Genomic DNA, 17,046 nt, shown 5'->3' on the forward strand with positions numbered 1-17,046 from the left:
TCTGAGCAATATTAAAGCACATAAACCACTATATTAAATATACATGTCTCTTAATTGCTATTACTTTTTAGCATAGCTTCCCATCATTCCCACAATGGGGCAATCTGTCCTCCTCTTCTGACCTCCATGGTCAGTTTCAATCAAATTAAAAAGAACAAGGCTCAAATTGGAGTCTTACCTTAGGTTTTTAACTTGACCAAACATTTAAGAAAACTGAAGAATAAACTGTCCTAGAGCAAAGTTTCCCTCTACAGTCAGTGGAGACAGGTGAATACCTTTGGATCTCCCTAAAGGCAGACCTTATCTGCAAAAATTAGATGCCTAGTCTCAGAAAGGCAGTGATCTATTCTTGCTTTGGTAGGGCAGAAACACTGAAATAAGGCTTTCTTGAATTTGAGCTCATGTTAGGTCCCTCAGTTAGGCAGGCTCGAACCCCTCTCAGGCATCTATAAAACAATGAAGTTTTTCTGGAGGACAGAGGACAACTTGCCCTCACTGAGGCAGAGACACAGTGAGCTCAGCTATGGCAGGGCCTGGGTGCCAAGAGCACACCCCAGCCCTGAGTAAGATGCAGCATGTGATGAGTCTCAGCTGGCTCAAAAAATGCAGAGGACCTGGGCAGGGGAGCTGGGGTTATGATGAGGGAGGCTGAAGAACAAAGACAGAATTCCATAAGGAACAATTTGTTCCTTTTAGAATTGGTTTGCATTCATTAGTTCTGCTGCACAGAAAACAACTTATTCAAGTGTGTCAGTTGCTTTTGTTTATTCTTGTAAATGCCAAGTGCATTCCAAATTCAACTGTTGGAGTAATGGGTAAGCCTGTCCTTACTGTACCAATTTTTTTTTTCCAGGACATGAAATGAAAGTCCTCTGTTGTACAAATCTATCTTTCAGGGGCAGATTTGCTGATATTGCAGTCCAAAAGCCTAACTCTTACAGGAACAGCCATTGCACTGACTCTTGCTTACATTTTTAATCTTTCTTTGGCCCCTGGCCATATTCTAAATAAATGAAACATGCCTGTATTGTTCCATCCAGCAGACAGATGATAAAAGGTCTGTTTCAGACTATGGGCAAGTCGGTCTTCAGCCAGTCACTTCTAAAGATATGGAACAAGTACAGCAGTCTTTAAGTTTAATACAACCCTTTCACATTTTAAATCAATTTACAATCTTTCTTTGTAATCAGTTTGGTTACTTCCCAAATCCAGTACAGGGGATGTTTTATTGCCAATTCTTCATTTCTGGTATGATGTTCTTGATAAGGGTTATGTCAAAGACAACAATTCTTGATCTGTACAGAATCTTTGAAACAGCATCTCACACAGGTCTCTTGTTTCAATAAACCTATGGATGGTACATAAACCTTAACAAGTTATTCTTTAATTATCTGCCTTGAAGGTCACAGAATACTGTTAATGATGTTCCAAGTAACAAGGACCCTTTGCCTCCTAGAATTTCCCTTGAGAACACACTTGGCTGAAATAAAATTTTATGTATATTAACAATATAATCTTTTTGCAGTGCTCACAAAATAAGACTTGCATTAGTGAAGACACAACACTTCATAAGCCAATACATAATTCAACTGAGAATACTGATTTTCAGTCTGAATTAAAAGTAACCTGAGTATAGCTAGTTTCAATATGATTAACATATGCAGCAAGCTAAGAATTCACCAAATACCTAATTGCAAGTATGATTTATTTTGCACATGAATTCAGGAGACTTTCAAAAGATAAATAAAAAACTGTTGTGAAATGAAAAGTTTTGTAAGGTACAGGAGCTTAAACCATTAACTCAGAAACAACTGAAAATCCTAAATTCTTAGGTATATCTCCACATCTCCAAAGAAAAGACCCGTTTTTCTTCCTGAAAATTTCTACTGTCAGAAAAAATACGTAGTCAAGGATTCCTGCATGCCTGGCTGTCTATTTGGAGCCATGGCAATCACTTTGCCTGGGCTGGTAGTTCTGGGTAAATGGACACCATGCATGCACCAGTACCTGCACTCATCTCTGGTTGTTCCACAGTCTGTTTCACACAGATGCAGATCTACAGTAAGTTTTCTTCATGTGCAGTAAGTCTTACACTTCCAGAAATGTCAAGCTCACAGTGCATGAACTGGCCATGCCCATGAAATCTTCACCTGCAAGTCCTTGAAACAGGTGAGCCTTGCATGATTTATTTGACTACTGATGTGTCGTGCCTGGCTGCAGTGATCCTATCTGGCAAAAATTCTCACTGGGCATGTTATGAGCCATAGTAAAGCATGTCTGTGTCTAAACTAGTAAACAAATCAACCCAGAGTGACTTCCATGGACCCAAGGGAAGAAGCACGATGCTGACACTGTACTCTTCTCCCAAAACAGAATGGCCCTGTGTGGTGGGTTGACCCTGGCTGTATGCTAGATGTCCACTAAAGCAAATTTGTCATTCCCTTTTATCAGCTCAGCAGAGGAAAGAAAATACAAGGAAAGGCTTGTGGATAGAGATAGGGGCCGGGAAAAATCACTCAACAATTACCATCATGGACAAAACAGATACAACTTCTGTCAATTAATTTATTGCAAATCAAAACAGAGCAGGGTAATGAGAAATAAATCCAAATCTTAAAACACACTCCCCTCGCTCTCCCTTCTTCCAGGCAGGGCTCAGCTTCACTCACAATTTCTCTACCTCTGCCCTGCCAGTGGCACAGGGGGATGGTGAATGGGGGCTGTGGTCTGTTCATCACATGTTGTCACCACACATCCTCAGCAGGATGACTCACTCTCTCTGCTCCAGCATAGTGTCCCTCCCACAGGAAAGAGTCCTTCACCAACTTCTCCAACATGAATCCTTCCTACAGGCTACTGTTCTTTACAGGTTGTTCCTGTGTGGGTCCTTTTCATGGGGTGTAGTCCTTCAGGAATAGGCTGCTCCAGTGTGAGTCCCCAAGGAGGCCCAGGTCCTGCCAGGAGCCTGCTCCAGCACAAGCTTTCCATGGAAAAGCCTGCTTTAGGGCATCCACATGCTCTGGGTGGGGTCCTTCACAGGCTGCAGGTGGATCTCTGCTCCATTGTGAACATCCATGGGCTGAACAGCTGCCTCACCATGGGCTGCAGGGGAATTCCAGCTCTGGTGCCAGGAGCACCTCCTGCCCTCCTCCCCACTGACCTTGGAGCCTGCAGAGCTGTTGCTTTCATGTAGTCTCACCCCTCCTTCTGCCTGTAATGTTGTTCCCCCCTTCTTAAGTGTGCTGTCCCAGAGGTGCTACCACTGTCAGTGCTAGGCTCAGCCTTGGTCAGCAGAGGGTCTGTGCTGGAGCCAGCTGGCACTGGATCTCTTGGACATAGGACATATTCTTACAAAAGTGACCCCTGTAGCCCCTCCTGCTACCAAAACCTTGCCATGCAAACCCAAATCACACTGCACGCTACTTATTGGGCAAAGTCTTGTTGTCACTGTCATTGTGCTGGTGCAGCGTCTGGGAAGTTTACTACTTGGCACAGGACTAAGCCTGGAATTGCTACCAATTAGACAATACAGATGGTTCCTGGTCAGTGTTTGAGGCCATGCTCTAACCCTGTTTATTTTACTTCTCATGATATCACTCACAGTTATAGTAAAGAAGCCACAACCAGCAACAAGCAGGAGATTCTGTGGGAACTGGTTACTCCAATAGTGGAAGAACTAATAACTTCTCTTAAATACATTTCTTCATCTGTGTTTGTATTCTGCGTTAAATGAGGCTTCTTTCACTTAAAACTCAGGTGTTTCAAACTGCTCTAGACCTGCCTGTTCTTTCTAAACCCGCTCATATCTGTGCCTTCTGCTTAGAGCTCACCTTGCTTTCACTTGTAGGCAGAGTTCACTTCTCACACAACCACTATGCAGCCCACACTTCTGGCCCCGTGGAGGGATTTCTGTGCCTGACCATAGATTGGCATAGGCAGATAACCCCTTCTAATATATTTAGGTTTTAGAATAACAACAAAACAATGTTCCAAAATCACCAGTGAAGCTCATCTTCTAATGAAGTTGTAGGTGATTGCATTTTCCTTTGAACTGTGGCATGAGCTCAAGTTCATGTTAGACATCACATAATCCATACACATGTTAGCCATTTTACAAATGCTATTATTGAAAGCTGGGAAGGAATATCTATATGAAATATAGATATTTCAGGAATATCTATACCTACATGTGTTGTGGTTTAACCCCAGCTGACAGCTGAGCACCCTTGCAGCTGCTCACTCACTCCCACCATCCTTGGTCATGAGGAGAATCAGAAAATCTTCAGCCTCATGGGCTGAGGTAGGAACAGTTTAACAATTCAAACAAAATAAAATATATTAATAATACTAATAATATCAATTATAATAATAACAATATTCATCATGAAAAAGGAGAGGGAGAGAAATAAACCCCCCAAAAAACAAGCAATGCTCCATACATTTGCTCACCACACACTGACTGATGCCCATCTGGTGCCCAAGCAGTGATCTGCTGCCTCTGGCCAACTTCCCACAGTTTAAATACTGGCCACGATGTTCTGCAGTATGGAATACTCCTTTGGCCAGTTTGGGTCAGCTGTCCTGACCACATTTCCTCCCAGGTTCTTGTGCACCTGCTGGCTGGCGGAGCACGGGAAACTGAAAAGGCCTTAATTCAGAGTAAGCACTACTTAGCAACAACTAAAATGTCAGTGTGTTGTCAACATCGAGATATATTCTCATACCAACTTCAAAACACATCACTGTACCAGCTACTCAGAAGAAAATTAACTCTATCCCAGCTGAAAGCATGACAACAAGAAGGAATAATTAAGAGAGAGAAATCTTGGCTATGATGTTGATACTACACTGCCTTACGGCATTTGAACATCAAAATATGACTAGGGCATTTAGAATTTGTGTTTCTTGATCCCATAATTCTCTTCTTCTCTAAGAGGTCACTAATGTCATCTGAGATACCTTAAGGTATCTGACACATGTACATGCAGCTAGAGGTTATGACAAAAGACCTAAGGAAGACAGTGCCCTACTGGCCAGGTGCTCCCACTCTGCAACCAAATTGAACCTACAGTCAGCAAATGCCATGAATTTTAGAGAGCTGATGGGCTGTCCGGAGATGGGCATCTCTTTTAGGGGGAGCTGAATGTCACCTGAAATATGTTCCTTTCCTCAGCCTGGGTGTGCACTCTCATAAAATATGGACCATCTTTGGTGCACAAACTGACCATCATTTGTGCTTCTCAAATTGGCACACAGTATTTGCTAGGAAAGAAATTAAGTCTGCATGGAATTATCTCTCTGTAGACAGCATTATAAACAGTTCAGTTCTTTGAGATTCCACCTGGTGGGTTTTCTACAAGAGCATAAGCATGTTGGTTTAGACTTGTATGTCTGAAATCAGAAGTTAACCATTTTAGGTTTCTTAATTAACCATAAGGGACCTCTTTAATGCTGTCTTAGTTGTTGCTGGATAAAAGAATTATGCATATGTTGCTTTAATAATAGAATTGCTGTTAGTATACAGCAGGGAGGGGAAAATAGCACAAATAAAACTGTTAATCATCCAGTGGTTGTTCAGAGAGAATTCCTCAAAGTGAAGAAATAAGAACACCACAGATCAACAGAAATTATGTATGCTTAAAGATGTTTGAGGAGAAGAATAAGTGGCATTTTCTGAATGGATATATGGATAGTATCCTAGGATTAATAGTACTTTAGGATACACTAGAATACTCTAAGATAAACAGTATTCTCACAAATGTCTGAAAAATTTAGACTTCTCTTCCTCAGTATCAAAGGAATGAAGCCTCAATAGAACAATGGACAAACATATGCATATACATATTTTATATGGAAGATATATATACATATTTAAATGGTTGTGTCAGTATACACATATACACGTACAGTGTATCTATCCTTGTGTATAAACTGTGGTAGAAAGGTATTGTTAACATTTTTTTACCTTGAAGATATGACATTTCTAATCATTGATACTCTGGAAGGAAAACTGCAGCATCAAGACTGTCAAAGTACTTTTGGCTAATAATAATAGCAACAACAACAACGATAACAGAGCAAAAATAAAAGTAATAATGCCATCACACAGCACTTATGAGGTTCACTGTAACATTCAATCTTAAGTGTTACCTTCTTTCATATCAACCTGAACAGTTTGTTTCATAGCTTTTATTCATGTTCTGCTTTTCAAGTGAGCATTTGCTTTCTGAGAATGTCCTAATGGGGCTGAGAAATTTGTTGAAATAAACAGTAAAGGAAGGCGTCATTATAATATCTGCTGTAATGCTTTTGATGCAACAACTTTTAATCTGAAAATATTAGAAAAGTCTCATACGTTTGGCATTTAGGAAAAAAATATTTCAGGGGCTTTGTAGGTGTTGGTTGGTTGGTTGGTTGGTTGGTTGGTTGGTTTGTTTTTTGGGGGTTTTTTTTGGGTGGGTTTTTTTTTTGTTTTGTTGTTGATTGGTTGGGTTTTGGGGAGGGGTATTGTTTATGGTTTGGATTTTGTGTGTGTGTGTTTTGGGTTTTTTTAACAGTCATATGGTATTATGGCATTATGTCTGAGTCATAATGAGGATATTTTGAAGTAACTTACTGCTGTGGATAAATGTATCAAGCACATTAAAGTGTTGCTACTGTTCATTTCAAGCCAGCTCACAATCTGTATACTCATTCTACTTTTTTCTCTAAACAGTATACATCATTCTGAGCAGCTTCTATAAACAGACCAAGGTCTGCTTGCTATAGCAACACACCTCCAATAAGTGACTTTTCTAGCTGATTAAAGAGAGGAACAATAAGATTTCTTAGATCCAGCATACTTGTGTCAATAAATATCTGCTTGTGCTAACCCTACAATAAGGTCCTCATCCATCCTAGGGTGTGATGGATGCACCAAAAACAGGAAGAAAGGGAGAATTATAACAATGATCACAACTGTATGTAAACTGTGGCCTGTCCCAGTACAGACAAAAAAAAAAAAAAAAAAAAAAAAAAAGTAGTGGGGAAAAGTTCTTAACTTTTTTTCTGAGGTATCTTCAATTTGTATATCTTCCTCTAGATAGGTGGGCTAACTCTGACATAAACTTATGAAGTAGGCCAGATGGATGCTATTCTGTTTCTCTCCATTTAGCATAAAAAGACACTATATAATCTGTATAAAATTAGGCAATATGAATCCCATGGTTTCTGTGGGTGTGCCTACATTTTCCTATCTAATTCTGCTTTCTTCCTTTTCTCTCTCTTAATGCCATTTGACCTGACATACTGGCAAACTTTGGAACTCAACAGGTTATTTCTATTAAGGCCAAAAATTATAATTGTTACCTGTAGGTGCACAAGGTGATGCAACCTTGTTTAGTGCAAAGGATGAAGTGATTTCTCCTCAGAGCAGGTTAGAATATTTTTCACCATTGCTTGAGTGCCTTTAAATGAACACTGTTATTTTCCTTAAAATGGACTATTTTCAATAAGAGAAATGCTTGCTTAGACAAATGCTGTCATGAAGAGCTATTTAAAATAATTCTTTTCTAGCTTGATGGATTGACTTGAAGTTTTAGTTAGAAATTCAAATGATTTATAGGTTTGCAATGCCGGTGTGTGTTCTTTCAGGTCAATGCCATCTCTGTGTCTGGCCTCCATATTTTCAATTTTTTTCAATGCCACGCATGCTTTGTTTTGAATAAAACCAAACAAAGCAATAATTTGGCCTGTGATTAACTCAGAACAGTATTTTAAACCAGATAACTTAAAATGAACCATAATTATCATGGTACATGAGCTAAAGTTCCATTTATCACTAAGCCATTTACTGGGGTTAAATATAACCCTTGCATCCCTACATACAGGTGGCCCTTAAACGTGCAGAGCAATGGATTTAAAGCTATGCATGTAAATGCTTGAACCACTGAAGCATAAAGTAGATAAACCTGACCCATATTTGTTGAAACAGTGTAAAATGAAACAAAATCATGTGGAAATATTTTTTGCCTTTTAAACAACAGCCTTTACTCAAAAATGAATCACACTTCTTTCTACACAGTCTTTTGTTTCTTGCTCTGAGCAAAGTTTAAAACTGCCTTCACTTAAAGCTGGTGTACGGGAGGAGGAAGGAGTAAATTCCGCAGCTGAAGGTGGACAAGAGGTAGCGTTTCTTTGGCACCAAAAGTAAGTAATTTTTGTTTGGCAAAAAGGGATGCTTGCATTTGCACAAATATTTGCATTATAAGAAGCAGGCCTAGCAGAAATGAATGAACAGACAACATGCAGGTGAAGTCTGAATGCAAATCAAATGGCTCTGAAATGTGGAAAATAATTGTCCTCAGATTCGGCTAGGGCTAGTCCCATATTGGATGCATTTAACTTTCTGGACTTAATGAGTCATATGGACCCAAATGAGAATACCCATGTGCATGAAATTAAGATTTGAGTATTTAAAATGATATCACTGCAGCAGTTGAGATCAGCCTAGTGTTTTAAACGTCAGCATTTTCTTTCAGGGAGACACTACTACAGTTTAAATGTGTTGGCAAGACTGAAGGTAAAGTGTTTAATTCTTAAGCAAGTAAGATTCTAGTATCATCAGCTTTTGACTGAAATCCCTAATTAGTTTATCTTTTGCTTATAATGATATAGTATATCCTCTGTTTATAAAGGGGAACAGCATATATCGAGTGTGCATGAGTAACAACAGAAAGTTTTAAATATTTAATATGTATAAATTACTGGATAATTTTTATTCCAAAACTGATGTCATTCTAGAGCCTTGTCCAGGCTTATTTGAGAATTTCCGTTTGAGACATTTCAAAGTATCTGAGAAAAACATTTCTATCTGAAAGTTCCTGGAAAAGGACATTATAGATCCCAGGGCCAATATACATCTAGAGATTGTGGGATTTGCTCATAAATCAAAAGAAATGAACAGCTGAAATGTCCATTCAGCTCAGTTGATGGTAGGAGTACTCAGCACCTCTGAAAATTAGTTTGCTTACCAGGTGCCTAAATAAGGATCGATTGGTGCTTTGAAATATGTGAGCTTAATAAGTCAGTTTTGTAAATGTACAATGTTTGCTACATTTCCACCAGACGCTACAGTCAGGGAGGAGATAGGAGCTCTGGAACAACTGCAGCTTATGCTTCTAGACTTGATCCTGACACATGCTGCATCTGGAGGCTTGCAACTTGGATTCCTGGCTTTTCCAGAGCTTTGTTAAACTCAGTGGTGTACAACATGCTAAGACTTGTCATTTTCAGGACTAGAAGGAAAATCTTATGGAGAACCCTTTTCTCCACATGGAAGGCTTTACTTCTAGGAAGGTTTCAAACAGCAATCAACTCTATTCTGCTCTTCCAGAAGTATTGTGCAGATGACAGCACAACTGATGAGCTTCTTTCTCTCTTTGCTAACACAAGTAGTGAGCACAGTTTTACAAGACCCATCAGTGAATGGTGCAATCCAAGCATATACCACAGCAAATTGCAATCACTCTGAGAGGAAGTGATTTCCCTGGGGACTTCAAAACACATGGTCTTTGGAATTTAAATCTTGCCTTACTTCAATCAGTGGAAAAAAAGTCAGAAAAATTAAAATAAAACAAATTTAGATTAATGTAATCTCAGTGATGAAGGTATATGCTCAAACTTCAGGAAATTATTTTTTCAGCCTTACATCAGCTCAGCTGCTTTGCATATGCTGGCCTGGGTTGGTTCTGCTCTGTTTTGGGGAATAGATGTATGTTTTTAGTATTGATTTCATATCTCTGAGATTTACAATTGATATGTATACTTTAGTACTTTTGATAACATAATATTTATTCCTAAATCTCTGGGAAGGTGGCCATCAATCCAGTCTTGTGTGGGTAAAGTTTACGTACACATTGTACATACACGTGCGTGAAAATACGCATTTTGTGCTGTGGCTATGGCTCCTCGGTGCAATCTGGAGGTAAAGATCCTATTTACCAGGATTTACCATGTTGTACACTGGGTAGGATGACAGCTGTGAGAGAACTGTGGCTCTGCCCTTGACCAGCCTCGTAGGACTGAGGTTCCATTGAGTGGCCAGGGCTGGCAGGCATCTCTGAAGAGGGTTTATTCCTCAGGGCTTGGTCAGCTACAGTGGCGGCCCAGAGCAATACCCAGCCTGATTTTTAATACCTCCACTGATAGAGATGCCACGGTCATTCAGGACAACCTGTTCCACTAAAGACACCTTTTCTTATGTTTAAATGGAGTTTCCTTCAGTTTGCACCGTTTGTGTCAAGGCCTGTTGCACTGTTAGAAAGAACAAACTGCTACATGCCATGAGATAGAACAAGACGTGGCTGGGGAAGGGGACCATGCAGAGGTAGGGCAGCACTTTTCCCGGACAAACACACTTGTTCTCGTTCCTGGAGATAAACATAACCCAGTACAGTTTAGGCACGGGAATGATGAAGCCAGGAAGCAGGCATGGATTTTAAAGAAGTATCAAGCCCACTCAAGCCCCACGACCCATTTCCAGAAAGATCTGAAAGGTCGGACTGCACTTGGTAACTAACTTACATGGAAAGTGAGAAACCTGTTTTCAGGGTGGAGAAAACCTACCCATAAAAAGGTGCCCCTCCCAAGCCTGGGCAGCGGCCCCTAGGGCCATGAGCTGGATCAATGCTGCAATCAGGAGTGGTGATCTCTTTTCCCCTCTCCTTTCCTTTTTCTTCCTCTCTCTCTTTCTCTCTGCCCCCCTTTAACTCACCTCTTACTTTCTCTCTTCCCATTCGCCCTACCGCTATATCCAAACCCACCGCCGTGTGCTTACACAGTAGGTCAAGGACTAAACAAAACTACTTCCACGTTAAGTGTGCAATTCAGTAATACAACTTTCTGATGGCCTGCGGACCCTGTGACTTGTGTCGCTCCTTCGGAGCCCGGGCGCTCCCTTCGCCCGTCGGGGCGGGGGAGAGGAGAGGCGCAGCTGCCGCCCGCTCGCTGCTTTCCGGGCAGAGGAAGAGGCGGAGCGGGCCGAGCCATGGCCGCGCCCCGCTGCCGCCCGGCCCCTTCCCGGCCCGCCCCGCCCGCCATGTTGCCGCGGCGGGAGCGGGAGCGGCGGGATCGCGGGGCGCTGGGAGCATGCGGGGCGCACGGAGCGGGCAGCCCGCGCAGTGGGTGCTCATTGCCCCAGGTAACCCGGCGGGGTCGCTCCGCGGACGGGCGGCTCTGCCGCCCCGCAGGCCGGTGGGGCAGGAGGCGGGCGCTCGTCCCCGGGGACCGGGGCAGGTGGCGGGGCTGCTGCGTGCCCCGGCCCCGGCCCGGTGTGCTGAGGCCGCTTTGGGACACGGCCTCGAGCGAGACCCCGCACGGCACCCGCCCTCCCCTCTCCGGGGATCCCGTTTCCCGCGCTGGATCAGTGCGTTTAATTTACGCGTGTCATTAGGGCTTTGCCAAGGGCTCTTGCCACCCATGTCCCTGGTGGGGTCTCGCTGTCCCCTCCCCGGAGCTGGCGGCCCGCCTGGCCTCCATCCCCTCAGTCCCTTCCTGTATTTTTTGAAGGAAACTGTTTAGTGCCCTAGGCCACAGCTGTCAAACAGACTTCAGAACTAGGCCAGAGGGAGATCTCAGCTCTTTATTCTGAAGCAGCAGAGCTCCACATGGCAGCTCTGCAGTTGAGATATCCACTGTGCTGTGGAGGCTTTCTCTCTCCAATGCTGCTCTGAATCAGTGGGAGGATGCTTTTTCTCCTTTACATGTATTTCTGCCTAGTACCAGCTGTAAGCAAACATCGCAAAATGTTTTGCTATTGATGCGTGAAACAGGACCTGTTCAAATGCCAAAACATAAGAGAAAGGAGACATTACTGTCTTTTTCTAGTTTGGTTTTTAAGGAAATGCAACTTCCACGATTTGCTGTGGGCCAACTTTGTACTGTGTTTCTTAGCTTACCCATAACTGAAAAGCATTAATAACCAAACCTGATAAAAAGGAGGAGTTCTTTGGAGTAATTTTCTGAGCTTTGCCTGTGATGATGTGAGAAACGCTGTAAATAGCACCACTAAAGGAAAGGTATAGCAAGAGCTTCGTTCAGCAAAAGTTGAAAATAAGGCAGGAGCTCAATCAATGAGTTGTGCCCATAAGAAACCAAGTTTCTCTAGTTACATAGGAAACAGATCCAGTTGTTATGATTTCACTGATTCCTCTCTTCCTCTAGTTTTAACTTTTTGGTTCCACCCTGTGGTATATGACATGCTTGATGCCTAAGAAAGGAATTTATAAAGTGAGGAATTCCTTTTTTTAATATTGACTCTACGCAGACTAGGATTTAAAGCTGAATCTTGTATCAGATGACTGGCTATGCCAACAGATGTCCATACTGTGCAAATATTTACAAATATGCTTAGCTTATGCATGAGTAGTCAGTTCTGTGCAGTAAGTTAAATTCTTCAGTAAGTGTTTGCAGGATTGGAGCCAGAGCTTGTAACTTTCATGAAGCCAGACAGTTTGTATTACCAGCTATGCCAGCACAGCTCTGACAAAATTTATATAGTACTCCAGACCTGTAAGAAAGTTTATTAAGCCTTAGTTGAACTTCAAAGCACATAGTGATTTTCTTAAAAAGTCTGTGGCTGATAAATTCAGAACTCCACAGCTGATGAGACTTGCCAACCAAACAAAACATTTCATGATTTTAGTTTTGTTTCAGCATTATTTTCAGAAAAGCTTTATTAAGTTCCTGTGTTAACACTTTTCAGAATTTTGCATTTCATAACTGCTCTGTTGAATGAATCTCAGAAATTTTTCATTGTCTGCTCAGCAGACAATGTGTAGTAGGAAAACCTGATTATTTTCTGTAATTAAGATGGTTGCAGCTGGATTTAGAACAAAAATATCCTTTGACAGTAAAATTCTATTCATATGACAATCTCTGTCTTCATAATACCTGTATGGCATAATGATGCACACATACATAAAACCAACCGGTGCAAATAAGTACAGGATTTGTTCCTGAGTCTACCAAAAAAAGCTTGTCTGCTTTGGTATTGAAGGTTATGAAATTAATACTGATTTCCTTCTTTAAGTACACATTTATATGCTGTTACATTGCACGGGCAATAAATTGCTGCTCTGCCATTCAGAGCATGTGTGATGACTGAGGAGACAAATTTTAGTTTTATTTCTGTTTCATAGTTTTTATATTGGTTTCAGTGTTCTGGAAACAGTTCAGAAACAAGGAATCTCTTCTGTCAGGTAGAACTGCGCATGTTCTTTGTTGAAGTCATGATTCTGGCTAGAGGAATGCAGTCAGAGTGGATTTCTTACCAGTGGTGTGAACTGTTTTTAGAGGGACAGCCTGTCACTTTCTGTAGCAAGTGATTAATTCTGTCATGTTTCCAGTACTGTAAAAGTTTGGTAGTTAGTGGTCCTCTCATGCCTGCACATCACAGGACAGAGCTACAAACCATATGCTCAGCAGTTACTTTGCATGGTTTGTAGAGAAGGGTGAAGGTGGGGAGGGGAAGCAGGGCTGACTGTGGCAGTCTTTGCCCTCACCAGCCCTTCTGCCACACCAAGGCACTCGGGCTGTATGGCACGGGAGAATCTCACAAAGGGAAGTCCAAGTAGGAAAGGGAGAGCCTCAGTCATAACTGTAATATCTGAGCTGACTGCTAAGCAACTTCAGGGTGAGATATCAAATTTTACCTTTAGATAAAAGGGTATTTCTTATGTACACATTTACCAAGCTTGCCCTTGGCCTTGTGAGAGGTCTTGTGTTTCTGTTGATACTTGCTTTTTTTTTTTTTTTTTTTTTTTTTTTTTTTTTTTTCCATAAAGACAGGACAGTTTGACATGGAAATACAATCATATTTTTGTTTTCTTTTTATAAGTGTAGTGGTTCCTTGGTTAGGGATTGAACCACCAAGGACAGGACAAAGAGGGAAGTGGTGGGAGAGGAGTTAGGAAGTGCTGTGCTGTTCAGGCAGGATGAGAAGCGGGTGGTAAGCATGTCACTCACTCCAGAAAGGCTGGAAGCTGCTGATACACATTCTGCAGCCTTATTGGGGATGTATAGTGAAAAGCTGAGGAATGGATGTGAGTGGCCAGGAGAAAAGAGTGAACAAACAGTAGGTGGAGGGATTGGTTGTGGAGGAAGGTGAAAGGACAGAAAACTTGGTCGTGCTGGTAGCAGTAGAGCTGTGCATGCTGGGTTTGAAACAGTAACTGCACAGTGGATATACAAGCACCAGATTTAGCCTGGGGCAGGCTCAGCTCAGAGCTAGCAGTTTATTAGTTCAAGTGCTGTGCCATGTTAACACATCTCTGCTGTTTCCAGAACCAGCTTTGCAGTGCAGCTGCTTTCAGACAGTGTCTGAACTAATAAGTCCTGGTGGACCAAGCTGGCTCTGTGTAGACCCACTTGGGTGTTTCTGTGCTGTGCTCCATGTTCCAGGGGATTTTATTAGCTTGGCTGGAAATCTGGATCTGAGCTTGCTTTGTGCAGAGTAGTTGACGTCGATGGTTAAGAAGACCTCCCGAATCTGGAGTTCTGGAGGAATCATGGTACAGAGACACCAAAGTGCTAACGAGTCCTGAAGGACCACACGGGCTTCATTGGCAGATGGCTAAGTTTCCAGATAGTGCTTTCCTGCATTTCTAGTGGTCATTGGATAATCAAGGCTGTTACATTACCCATGTATCCAAAGTCTTTATCCCGGAGAATGTAGAAATTCCTGTACTGCCTTTCTCTTGTTGGTCTACCTACTGAACAGGTACAAGAGAAAAGTAGTAGCTCCTGGGGATTAAACATGGCTCTCTCACGGCTACAAAGTTACTAATGATGTACTTTAATGGAACAGATTCTGCTGTATTTACAGAGTATCCATGTACTTTAAAAAAAAAAAAAAAAAAATTAAAAATCCTGCTACTTTTTAATGTGTTTGTAGGAAATTTCTACCTGCCTTTTGAGCTGGGCCCATGGAAATACCATTTTTTTATGTGTTCTCTGAAAATCTAGAGATTAGAAGAGCTAGAAGTTATTTTCTAGACTGAGAAGTACTGCTGAGACCCAGCAGTATTTTAGGGCTATCTAAGGCAAAAGATTTTTAATTTTAGGGCTGTCTAAATCTAAAGGCAGAACATTGGAAATCTCTCAAATACTGTAGTAAAGTCACTGTGTCTGACATAGATGTGATCTGGGCTCTGTGTAACAAACATTCTTATGTAATGGCTTCAAACAGGTCTTACCAAAATCATGCTAGCTGCTTCACACCAACAGGACTGGTGTGAAGGACAGTCTCTTTTTCTGTATTCCTCAAGGATAGGTGTTATGTCAGAACTGGAACTATTTATATCCTTCACTGGTTTTAGCAAAGAGGTCAGGAATTGAAGGCAGTTTTCTAAGTCTGGTGTTCCATTCTACACCGAAAGTTAAGACTGATGTATTTAATATGTTCTGCCTTTGTCTGTGTTAGGAAAATAAGTAGGGGTTAGCTGCGTGCTGAAAATTATTCTTAACCTTTATTTTTCTGAGCTAGACAAGTTTAGCTGAGCACATTTTTTCAGTCTGCTGTTTTCTTAAACAGTAAATTGATTAGCTCTTTTATTGTTTTATGGGAACTGCCATATGAATAGAACTGGAAGGGTTGCAATGGGGGAGGGAAATTTAACAATCCTATTATTTTTAGGAATTACTTATTCAAAAATAAAAGGAGCAGTTTCACATTAGACTTGGCAAATTGTTTGAACAAATCTCGTATATGCCAAAAGTCAAATGGAGGCAGAAATAAATGGACTGTGATGCCAAACCATGGGGCATCAGCACGCATTAAATTAATCCTCCATCCTTTCAGTTGAGACTAAGGAACTTTTGTCTCCATGCAGTAACCGAGGAAGTATTTGAGTTTAAAATTTTGGGTCATAGTGAGAGAAGGTATCATAGCCAAAGAAGCTGTAGAATACTTAATTTGTGAAAGTAGTTTGCTTTAAAAACAGAAGTAGACAGGTTTTGCATATTTTTTTTTTTCCATCCTTGCACTTTGATACAAACTTTCATTTAGTGTTTAAAAAAAATTAAATTTATCTGCTACAAAATAGATCACACTGCTGGGGTGTTAGAGTGCTTGAATAAAAAATTGTAGTGAGGGTCAAAATTGAGCAGAATAATTGAACATTAATACTTTCCAGAATAATCTAGGTAAAGAACTTGGAAATAATGCTTGCAATAAACAAATGTGTATTTTTTTTAACAGCTGAGTCAAAACATCAGAAAGCCTATATGAAATATGTGCACATATTTATCTACCTTTTTAATAAGGGGGGTGTGAACATCCTTATTTTAGAAGTTAGCTCTCTGTGGGCATATTTTACTAAACCTCCCCCTAAACTGGCATTTGCATCTCCTGAACAAAGCCTTTTGCCTGCAGGTAATTTGCACTTTTTTTTACATGTCATCTCCTAAAAGGCATACTGAGCTCTGCTGTGAATAAAGCAGATATAACTGGCAAGCTAAGGAGCCAGAAGGAAGCATAGCAAATAAAATAACTGAAAAGAGATGTTTTAATGTGTAACACCATCTCCCACTTCTGCTTTCTGCCATCTGGCTTGGAAGAGACCAACTTATGCCAACTTAGGCCTCTCTGCATATGGGAATAGGGCTGATTCAGCCAGTAATGCAGCTGCACCAGTGCTGACCCTATAAATATTGAGAAGGGAAGTCTGTAGTTTTTATCCTTTCAAGTGATAACCAGTTCTTGAACTTCTCAAGAGTGACCTCCCCTTTATTCAGCTGAAACTCTGCACGTTCTGCCAAGCATCTAGACTTCAGTAATGGATGAATTAGTACCGTCCATTGCTGCTAGTGAGTCCATGAACATGGTTTTTTTTGGCTAAGAAGTGAATTGTGCCAGCATAAGGGGAAGCCAAAAGATGCTCTCAGGCTTACGTCTTAAAATTTAGCTGTACTGCCCAGCTGTGTCCCAGAGCAAAAGACCATTCAAACTGTCAAGTCGCATTTCTTTTTGAAATTGTGGTCAAGATAGAAAACGGTGCCATTTTAGAT

The 17,046-nt window shown here is 41.2% G+C and overlaps 1 protein-coding gene across 11 annotated transcripts in view; it reads left to right on the forward strand.

Moving 5' to 3' along the window:
- RNASEH2B (ribonuclease H2 subunit B) overlaps positions 1–17,046 on the forward strand; it is an 88,771-nt gene that overhangs the window by 35,453 nt on the left and 36,272 nt on the right. For 7 of the 11 annotated variants that reach the window (XM_086881388.1, XM_086881390.1, XM_086881391.1 and 4 more), the window contains exon 1: positions 11,056–11,179. The exons of the other annotated variants lie outside the window; for them this stretch is intronic. In XM_086881388.1, the coding sequence (XP_086737514.1) occupies positions 11,128–11,179 (52 nt within the window). In that variant the 5' untranslated portion in view covers positions 11,056–11,127. Of the gene's footprint in view, positions 1–11,055; positions 11,180–17,046 lie in introns of those variants that run through there. 11 annotated transcript variants of the gene reach the window in all.

The sequence above is a fragment of the Cyanistes caeruleus genome, chromosome 3 (assembly GCF_971803275.1).
Source record: "Cyanistes caeruleus chromosome 3, bCyaCae1.hap1.1, whole genome shotgun sequence".
Lineage (NCBI taxonomy): Eukaryota > Metazoa > Chordata > Aves > Passeriformes > Paridae > Cyanistes > Cyanistes caeruleus.